This window comes from Hippichthys cyanospilos, chromosome 6 (genome assembly GCF_059441005.1).
Source record: "Hippichthys cyanospilos isolate Australia breed blue-spotted pipefish chromosome 6, RoL_Hcya_1.0, whole genome shotgun sequence".
Lineage (NCBI taxonomy): Eukaryota > Metazoa > Chordata > Actinopteri > Syngnathiformes > Syngnathidae > Hippichthys > Hippichthys cyanospilos.
The window spans coordinates 19,343,545-19,354,209 of record NC_142374.1 but is presented as its reverse complement, the minus strand read 5'-3'; the positions used below and the strand labels follow the sequence as shown (position 1 = coordinate 19,354,209).

The window sequence follows — 10,665 nt, the reverse complement described above, 5'->3', positions numbered from 1 at the left end:
AAGCACCTGATTTAACTCCTTCAGTTAAATAGAGTTGATAGTAATTAGATTCAAAAAGGCAAAATAGTTTTTAGTCAATCATATATAATTCCTCTCACATTAAATAGTTTTCCTCTCATTAAAATGCTCAGTAGTCCTGGGGAAAAAATAACCACTTGACGATTTAACAAGCTAAATTAATCATAGACATTAAAAAAGGTGAGTCATTTTTTTTCCTTTGGGGGCCAGACTGAAAAAAAAACAAAAACAAAAAAAACAAAGGATGTCAGGGCCACTTTGTTTTTTTAACCTAATTTATTAGGCACACCAACATTAACATTAACAACATTAAGCAAGAACATGCACTCAAAACCTGACCCCTTTTTGAGCAGAAACTTGGGACTCATTCATGTGACGTCGATTTGAGGAAAAAAAAACTTTTGCTTGTAAAAATCAATTAGCATATTGAGAAAAAAAAACATTTTTTTCATAGCAAATGTCAATTTTAGTACATGCCGCAGGCTGCATTAAAATGGATGGCGGGCCACAAATGCCACCCGGGCCTTTGATTGGACACCACAACGCTCATTTCTGATTAGAGAAAACATTAAACAAAAACAACGCACATAACAAAAGCAGTGTGGCCAAGAAAAAAAATGCAAAATAGAAATAGAAAAAAAATACACCGCTAAGAATGAATATAATTTCATGAAATAAGATGTAATATTGAATCTGTACTGCGATCTGTAAATGTAGGTGAGTGCTTTTAGTGATATTTAGATCTTTTTTATTTCTTTGCAGGCCCTGGCCAAATCTAAAACTTCGTAAGTGCTAAAAAAAAAAAAAATCTGTAAATCAATTAAAAAATAAACACAGAATATCCAATGCATTGATAACACACAACAATTTTCAAATTGTATTGCTGGCTAACAAATAATTCCACATAATTATCAGAGATATGTCATTTTAAACAACACAATTTATAATATTGGATTGGAAAGTAGCTGAGTACAATGGTTGAGGTAGTTGTGAGGCGATACTAACTAAATCAGAATAAGATACATACATACAAGCTTAAACCTCCGGTTATGTTGTGGGTCAGACTGACCCATTTTAATGTAAATGTTTAATGTATTTTTCTTTTTCATCATATCCATTAAAATTGAATTTTTGTTACAAAGCGTTTTGATTGGGGTTTTTTTTTGCAACACTGTTGATAAATATGCAAAATCCGGGTCAAAATGACCCATTGCTGTACCTGAGGGGGGGGGAAAAAAAAAAAAAAAAAAAAATCACAAAATTTGTTAATTGGCAAGATTTTACATAAAGTTTCTGAAACTTTCGGACAAGCACACATGACCCCGGGTCAAATTGACCCAAGATGTTATTGCTGTTCTAGACAAATGAACATAACACACACGTATAGATTCGGTTTTTGTCAAAAACAAAGTTTTTTGATTGGAAAGACATTCACAAAGTAACAATTTTATATAAATGCACACACCACTGGGTCATCTTGACCCAGAGACTTTAGAGTTGTTCATGAGGGGTAAAAAAAAAAAAAAAAAAAAAAGGAACCGGGTTTGTTAATTGGCAGGGTTTCGCACAATACGCTTCTGAAACTTTTGCTCCAGTCCATCAAAAAATAGTTGGATTTGCAATAATTTGCATTTGGGTCAAATTGACCCAGGATGCCATAACTACTATATATGTATAGATGACGTATTGCCTAATTTGTAATTGTTTTTCAAATGTAAAAACTTGAGTTTTAGACAATTTGGGATAAATGCACACACCTCTGGGTCATTTTGACCCAGAGACATGATTGCTTTTGCTGAGAAATGAGAATAAATTACTGGTTAAAATATAATATTGGATTTGGATCCCAGAGTATTCATACATGTTTGCGTACCCGATATATGCCGTGGGTCAGAATGACCCGGGGACATCATTCCTTGCAAACACATAATAGGAGGGTACGAGCCATTAATTATATAAAATCATGAGTTTATGCAGTATGCCGACCGCCATCGGTGTTAGCGTCTCGTCATCCGAGACGTTCGGTGACTCGGCGGCGGCTTCAGTCGTGGCGACAGCGTTTCCTGGGCGAGGGAGGCGACTCCAGAGAGAAGGCGGTCGGGGAGACGGGACGGGATTCGGGGATGTACTCCGTCTGATATTTGTCGATGTAAGGCTTGGCTACGGTCCACACCTGAGTTTGACAAAAAAAAAAAAAAAAAAAATTGGAAACGTCGGCACGTGGCGCTGCCTCCCGGGTTAATGGAACACTCGCCTTCTGGTCGAGCAGGAGACGATGCACCGCCTCGATATCCGGAGACATGAATCGGTCTTTAATCCACGGCCTGCGGAAGCGCAAACGGTGGATAAATATTAACCGTCCTGTGGCGCTGGTCCGGCCGAGCGGGACGGTTGTTGTACCTTGGCCTCGGTGTGTTTGACTTACTTGACCACGCTGCGCACCAGGTCATAGACCTTTTCCAGCGGCGTGGTGGTACGAAGCGGGCGGAGGAACTCGATACCCTGGCAGGCCGCCAACAGCTCAATGGCCAGAACTGAGCACGGATCCAAATATTTTTACAACAATTCAGTCAAGTTTAACATCACGTTTGTATCTACTGAAAGGCAGAAAACTCTGACGCTCGTTCTTTTATGCCGTTGTTTCACACTCCTTTTTTGTATTCAAAAGGCGGTCATGTGACGTTTACAAACTGAGTCATGATTGGTTGGAGTTGTGGGAATTACTGCTTAATTTATATGTCACAAAAGCAGTATTCACTCTTTTAATGCAACCTTTAAATGACAAAAAAGAAGAAAACCTGCCAGTCTATTTTGAGCGTTCTAACGGACCATATATTTTTGTTTCTACCTCTCTAAACTTTTCTACCTCAAAGTAGTCATAAAAATGCGGGCTAATCTAGTCGAGTTGCATAGAACAGTGGTTATCAACCTTTTTTCAGTGATGCACCCCCTATGAAATATTTTTTCAGCCAAGTACCTCTTAACCAGTGCAAAGCATTTTTGGGAAAAAAAATAAAAAAAGACTTAAAACAAGCCATCAGTGTCTGATTTATTCAACTTTAAACCCTTTCAAACTTCCATTTTTTATTGTTTCACAAAAAATAATTAACCTTAAGTTTCCTCTTTTGGCTCAGAGAAGAAATCTGTTATCGAAAAGAAATAACTTAGTTCTTAATAAATATTTGTCCACAAAAAACATCAACATAGAGTGTCAGACCTGTTCTATAAAATGAATCATTATAAATAAATAATTGTTCACAGAAAAGTATTAAACAAAGCATCCTGTCTTTGGGTCACAGTAGTGATCTCTTCACAAAAATAAATTGTTAACTTAATTATTAATAAATATTTGTCCACAAAAAACATCAACATAGAGTGTCAGACCTGTTCTATAAAATAAATCATTATAGATAAATAATTGTTCACAGAAAAGTATCAAACAAAGCATCCTGTCTTTGGGTCACAGTAGTGATCTTCACAAAAATAAATTGTTAACTTAATTATTAATAAATATTTGTCCACAAAAAAATAATCAACAAAGTGTCAGACCTGTTCTCAAAAAGAAATAATTGTAAATAAATATTTGTTCACAGAAAAATATTCAACTTTTGGGATTATAGTATAGATGTGTTCACAAAAAAAAAAAAAAACCTGACAGGTAACGAGTGGTGGCACATGACAAGTTGAGTCCGAGTATGAGAGAGAATCTGGCGTTTTACAATAATGAAATTGAATAACCTACTGAAGATAACTTTTGTTTTATGAACGTATAATTTCCTGAAAGAATTAAATAATTGAATCATTATTTTTAAAGGATTTTTGCATGTTTGGTTGATTTTTTTTAATTTAAAATCTCAAGTCCCCCCCTTAAGTTGCTTCAGTTACCCCAATTAGAGAGTACTTGGCTCACAAAATTTTTCACACATTGAAAAACGGTTGAGGACCACTGCGTTTGGGTACCACGGTAGTTCCTTCTTCACCAAGGAAAAGTGTTGGAATGTTCCTTACCTTGCTCCACATGCTCCACCACTCTCAGCGCCTTCCTGGCAGCCCAGCCCCCCATGGATACGTGGTCCTCCGTGGCAGCGCTGGTTGACAGGGAGTCCACAGAGGAAGGATGGCACAAAGCTTTATTCTCTGAAACTGCGCATGGGAACGGAAGTCAGGAGGTCAAGGTCAACAGGGGAACGCGGGAAGAAGAAAAAGCGGAGCCGGCCGCACCCAAAGCGGCGGCGGTGCAATGAGCGATCATGAAGCCCGAGTTGAGGCCCCCGTCGTTAACCAGGAAAGCCGGCAGCTCGCTCAGCGACGGGTTGCACAGGCGCTCGATCCTCCTCTCGCTGATGGAGGCCAGTTCGTGGACCGCGATGGCCAGAAAGTCCAAAGCCTGGTGGCGAGACGAGAGCTCGACGACGCGACGAAAAACCGTCGCTTGCGGTCGTTAGCGGCTGGCGTCCCGCCCACCTTTGCCGGGTATTCTCCGTGAAAATTTCCACCCGAAATAGTCTCGCCTCTTTCGGCAAACACCATCTTGTGCGGAAAATAGGAAAAGTAACAACGGCGGAAACAAGGGAAACATGTAGCGCCTCCCCATACACACACACTTGCCACGCCGACCATATATAAAATGATCTATAAAAATAGTATTGGTATACTATTAGTAAATAGTATTCCTAAAACTGTATCCTTTTTAACATTGACAAAGGGAAAAAGCAATAAAAAAAAATTCAAACATTGGAACATTGTTAATACAGGTTCAAGGTTTGTCTAAGCAGAAAAAAATGCGTTTTTTAAGCATTTACCTAACATTAAACAACGCCAATCAATAATTAAGAACGTGAACATTATTTATCTTTCGCATGTTTGTTTTTTTCCACACAACGCCATGGGTTATGGATGAGCAAGTTTTTTATATATATATATATATATATATATATATATATATATGAGTGTGTTTGCAAATTTTCATGGTTTCATTTATTTGTCCATTTGCCATTATTTTCCATAGTTCCATAGCATATGTGCATGTGGAAAAAAAAACAAAAACAAAAAAACACTTTTGTGAGCATTTGGCTTATATTATAACAATGCTTTCAGAAATTAAGTAAGTAAACATTGTTTATTTGTCATTTTTGCGGGTTTTAATATTATGTCTGTTCAGCGTTTTTCTCTGCATAATGTCATATACTCTGTGGCATTGTGAGCAAAAAAAAAAAAAGCTGGTTTTAGTATTTAGCCAACACGTGCATTTGAATGTATTTGCAAATATGTCCAAACATACACGCAAATGCATTTGAAAATATATCGTCAAATACATTTCACTGAGATTGCACCACATTGGCAGCTCCACATTCCCGCAAATTCTCTCTACTGCCCACAAGATCCATTTGTAAATGTTTTCCGGGTTGGAGGATACGGGGTTGTCGGTGGCACTGTTGATTTCTGTGTTGATGATGTTGAGGACAAATCGGATGGTGTCGTTGGCAATGCCGTGGACCTTTGAGCAGAGTGGGAACAAGGTCAATAAATCTACTCCGTCTCGTACAGATTATTTAGAAATGAGCTCAAAATGAACATTGAGTTTGAGGATGCCGGTTATGATCGTTGATTTGGGGTTGCATATTTGTCCTTTACCTGAGGACAGCAACGCATGGTGTAAGCATCCTGGACTCTGTCACAGAAACGATGGCTCTCTGCAAACGCAAGCGCAAATGATTTTCATGTGTGGTGGGCGGGTCTTCATGGGAATCCCCACAGTAAACGCGGCTCACTGTGCTTAGTTGCAAAAATCCGCCTCTAGCTTCCACCCACCTGCGATCTCGGATGGATGGTGATCGGAGTCCAGCAGGGATCGGAAGCGCAGAGCCACTTCTGTCTGTCCCGGGTGGGGTCTCAGTGAGTGGATGTCTGTGCCACAGTAAAAATGGCAAAATCAAACTTGATGTTGTGAAATTTGCTTAGGGAGGATGTTCAAATAGCCTTTGGGGTTACTCACCGCTGTCAAAGGCCTTGGTGGTTCCTTTAAGTACCTCCAGGGTGAGCGCGGCGATGATGTCCGCCTGGCGGGCGATGGCCTGGGCTCGCTCCACGGCCTCGGCCCCCAGCGAGGTGATCATCTGGGTCCCGTTGATCAGGGCCAGGCCCTGCCGGAAGCAGAAAGAACATGCACTACCTAAAAAAGGAATTTTGCAAGCATATGTGTACATAATCTTGCTTAGCACTTTCATTGTAAAGCATACAGTGAAAAGTAAAAATTAGAGTGAACTATTCTGAGATTTTTGTTTTATTTTGCTTTTTAAATATGATTTGAATGAATAAATTGCTTGCACATTGATGAGCAATGCATTTTGGGATGCCTTTTCGTTGTGGGGTGGTGACAGTCACTGTGATTGGCTTTAAGCCAGGAAATGGAACTCAATGAATGAGCTACAAATCAAGATTTGAGAAAAAAAAAGCGATTATCATAAGAGTTAAGGTCAGCAAAACCTTACTTTTCACTTGGGCTTGGTTTTTGAGGATGCGGGAGATGACTTGTGTTTACATGAGAATTTTAACTCTTTTAGTGCCAAGGAATATCGGAAAAGGAAACCTCTCGAGGGCCAGTACGTATATTTAGCATTTTCACTCACCTTTCAAGGCCGACAGAATGTTGTGCGGTACGTCAATGTCCATACGGGCGGTATCACATTAAAAATTGACTTCCATTCCTCAGTTAGAATTGCATGTAGTTAATATCTGTGTTGTAAGTGCGGAAACACTGTCTTCCGATGGTCACATTTATCACCACAGTGCTCAATTGGCCTATATTAGGTAACCATTAGTCAAGGGTGTCAGCTACCCTCCGTTCCGCACCCGGTCGCTGAAAAATTTACATGACGAATATAGACGTCAGTGGTAAATGCTTGGATTCCAGACGATGAATTTAAATGTCCACGTGTGTAAAATAGTATTTGTTGCACTTGAGTAGCGTTAGAAAAACTTGACTCCACTGGATTCTGATAAGTGAATGATTAATTCTGCAAACAGCCAACGTGTCTATTTTGGTCCTGAAGTTGGGATGGATGATGCAATGTGGACCCCGGGTCCGTCTCTTTTGTGCAAACACGTGAACATATGAAGATGAGCTGCTGTTTTTTTTTTTAACATTACCTCTTTGGGCTTCAGCGATATTGGTTTTAGTCCGTGGGCCTCCAGGACCTGCTCACAGAAAAAAAAAAACAGTGCAAGAGAGAAACAAAAACAGGTTAAAGGTCAAGGGTCATCAAAGGTAAATATGTTTTGTTGATGGACCTTGCATCCTTAACCCCTGGGCGGTATTTTTTTTTTTTTAAATGAGACTTCCGGGATTTGAGCCCCCCACCCCATACATATTTATACATTAAAAAAAAATGGACAGATACCTCCAGAAAGTTAAGCGAGTAGGCCAACGGGCAGATGTGATCTTACGTATTTGGCGTCAGCCCATCCGCTCTTGGGCGACCACATTTTACCCTCGCCCATCAACCCCAGGGCCAAGTGAGCCAGGGGGGCCAGGTCGCCGCTGGCACCCACGGTCCCCTTCTCGGGGACGAAGGAAAGGCAGGAGGCTGCAAAGGGAGCTCCGGGTTAGCCAATAACAAACCTTGACATACAAGCGCTAATCCAGATATGTGCGCCCCTGTGCTAAAATGGCCGCCGAGAAGTAGCAGCGATGGCGGAGCTCACCGTTGAAGGCTTGGATCATGGCCTGGAGGGTCTCCAGAGAGATGCCACTGTGCCCTTTGGCCAGAACGTTAATCCTCAGAGCCAGCAGCATGCGGGTCCTCTCCGGACTAAGCGGGTTGCCCACACCTGTACCACATTTCATTTACAGATTTGAGACAATAAAAAATTTGGGGAACCTATCCTGTTTCATTGCTGGCAATTATATACGTTCCCTTTCCACACTGATTAATGCTGAACGGTAATCACTGTGCAGTTTACCTGCTGAGTGTGAACGCACCAGGTTCTCCTGCAGCTCCCTAAGCACAAAAAAAAACACAAAAAGTCAGTTTTCAGAGTGCCAAACGTTTACATTTTAAACTCTATAGATATATAGAATTTTTTTTTACTTGAGTTTGCTGACAGGAATGACGGTCCGAGCAAATTTGCCAAAACCGGTCGTGATCCCGTAAACGACTGCAGTGGGAACAAAATGGAATTGCCCCGGTTAGTGTTCAACCAAATTTCCGCCCTGATGTGATTGCGTTGACATTGACGACCTTTGTTTTCCTTGACGATGGTGTCCAAAAGCTCTCTGGATTGCACAACTTTCCTCTCGGCCTCGGCGGCGAGCTGAAAGGTTCAGTGGAACGCATACCAAAAAAAAGGGGGTCAAAGGTCACCGGTGTCAATTGATAGTGTTTGTATGGTTCCTGACCGTTATCTTGTAGAGGCCACGGCCTAAATTGACCAGGTCTGTCGATGTCAGGCTGTTGCCATCCAAGCAAATTTTCTGCACAGTAAACAAACAAATAATAAAAAAAAAAAATGATGCGTTCAGATGACACAAAAATGTAGGACAAAAAGATGGCGAGTGACTTACATCTTCTGGTTCTCTGTATGCTGCTGTGCTATTTTGTTGTGGGATTCATGTAAGGAGAACACATTGTTGATGATAGTTCAAATGGAAAACATCATTCAATTTGTAATATCGGCGGAAATGGATACAGATGGGAAACTCCAGGCTCACACGGGATGAAATCAGGACACATGGTGTCGCCTTCGATGGCTGCAAAGACATGATCGAAACTAAACAAATTTACAGAAATAAATCGATACCCCTGCTTGAATTCCAGTTCAACCAAAATGTAATTCAAAAATGTTTCTGTCATTCATGTGAACTATAACCTGAACAACAATGAAAAGAAAAATGTTCCGATGTTCTACTAGGCTTTTCCTGACATTTTTGTAGTCATAAATGTGTACAGGCCAATAGGAAGAGATCACATGGTGAAAATTTTGAAAAGCCAAAAACGAAGACAGTGAAGCGGTGTCGGTTTACTTTTTAAGCTAGTTTCTACAAAATTCGCTGTTGTGAAGCATAACATACAGAATAAAAATGAATATTACACTGCAAAAGTTTGTTTTGGTTTGCCGGCGCTATTGTGTTCAAAAATTCATAGGAAAAATTTAAACGAAATAATAAAAAGGTTTGATTGTGGACAGCATAGGAAATCTGAAAAATATCTGAGCTCATTCAAACGCTGAGACGTATTTTTACGTTTTTTAAGAGTCTGGACATTAAACCCCAGATACTTATGTATTCAATTGATACTTAAGTATATTAATTTCCAAATACTTATGTTTTAAATTGCTACTTACGGTGTGGGATTGAAAGTCTGGACTCTTAAAATACGTTAAAATACGTCCCTGGCATTAAATGAGTTAATTGACTTCTCACTTTTGACCTAAAGTCTTCATGTATAAAATTTTTAACTGATTGCGTCATGTTATTTTAAAATGTTTCATAAGTTAAAGTAAAGGAATTTTTGATTTATCCGTGTGTGGCCTTCAGGGGAAACAAAACAAAAAATGAAGAATTCCAATTAGTCCAAATCTATTGTCCCTTATTAATCTCATATAGAAACAATAAAGCTGCGTCATAGAAAAATATCAGCCCGAATGCTTTGTGAATTTGACTTCTTTTCAAATTTCTTCATCTTGGTCTTATTTTGTTATACGACAAGAAAGTGCCGGTTGAACTGGAGCGTTTAGACTATTACGGTTTTGCTCAATTTAAGGCCGGTTTCCAAGTTACTAACAGCGTTCGACGAACTTCGTCGTAAGAAAATCGTACGAGAAACGAATTCGTCTAACGTCACTTGGCGCTTCGACTTACGTACAACTCGAAACCTTGAGAACGCAACTCAGTCGTAAATGGAAAAAGGCGATTATGGAGCATTTTCCTGACCCAGTTCGACAAAGTCGTTGTCCTCCAGGACGTCATCGACGGTATCGTCGGCGTCGAGCAGGCCGAGCCCCTGACACCTGCGCACCACGAATCGGGCCTCCTTGAGCGCCGGGATGCCGCCGTTGTCCGGCTTGTTCTTCATGTAGCGCTTGAGGGCCTCTTGGCCCAGCCAGCGGATGGTGGACGAGCTGTCCCGGCACGGCACCGCCAGCCACTCATCTCGGACGTGGACGGTGAAACGAGGCATGGCCGGACTCTGCTGGCGTACTGAGCGCCGCGGGGGTCGCGGACCTCCACAAGGTACCGGCGAGAACCAATCAGACGTGCTCGCCCGGGCCACGCCTCAGCGGTACCGCGGACTCACGACCCCCCGGTCACACGGGAGTTGGGACATAGTGACCCAAATCCATTTGGGTGATGTATGAGTGCGAACGTGCGTCATACGGAATCCTCTCTAAACCGGAACGCGGGTTGTTGAGCGTTATTATATGACTGCTTGTTACTGTAATATGCTTGTTCGTCAAAAGGGGCGCTGTCGCTGATATATGTTGATAAGGGACAATAGAAGAAGTGTGCTTGATGTTCGCGCCGTCTACTTATTCCCACGCTCTCTGCTCTATACAGTATATATGTGTGTTCATATATGTGTGTGATTTTAAATAAAGTTGTCTATCGTATCAGAAGGGTCGTTCCCCCGAGATTTTAACACAGGCGTC

At 41.0% G+C, this 10,665-nt stretch overlaps 1 protein-coding gene across 1 annotated transcript; it reads right to left on the bottom strand.

The window, feature by feature from the left end:
• Window positions 1-275: 275 nt before the first annotated feature.
• hal (histidine ammonia-lyase) lies at window positions 276-10,416 on the bottom strand. Its single transcript, XM_088417830.1, has 20 exons — window positions 9,950-10,416; window positions 8,707-8,767; window positions 8,582-8,609; window positions 8,417-8,491; window positions 8,259-8,331; window positions 8,109-8,175; window positions 7,981-8,018; window positions 7,723-7,848; window positions 7,465-7,604; window positions 7,168-7,215; window positions 6,014-6,161; window positions 5,830-5,925; window positions 5,653-5,711; window positions 5,435-5,515; window positions 4,483-4,548; window positions 4,240-4,405; window positions 4,027-4,161; window positions 2,444-2,552; window positions 2,273-2,342; window positions 276-2,191 (listed from the first exon to the last, which is right to left on the bottom strand). Exons 1-20 carry the CDS (start codon window positions 10,194-10,196, stop codon window positions 2,060-2,062), a joined length of 1,965 nt encoding a protein of 654 aa, XP_088273956.1. The 5' UTR covers window positions 10,197-10,416; the 3' UTR covers window positions 276-2,059.
• Between the last annotated feature and the right edge of the window lie 249 nt (window positions 10,417-10,665).

Coding starts and splice junctions, on each gene's coding strand:
- hal (XM_088417830.1), bottom strand. CDS start 10,196: ATGCCTCGTTTCACCGTCCACGTCCGAGATGAGTGGCTGGCGGTGCCG. Junction 8,176..8,258: donor CATCGTCAAGGAAAACAAAG/GTCGTCAATGTC, acceptor TTCCCACTGCAG/TCGTTTACGGGATCACGACC. Junction 5,516..5,652: donor CCATGCGTTGCTGTCCTCAG/GTAAAGGACAAA, acceptor CTCTGCTCAAAG/GTCCACGGCATTGCCAACGA.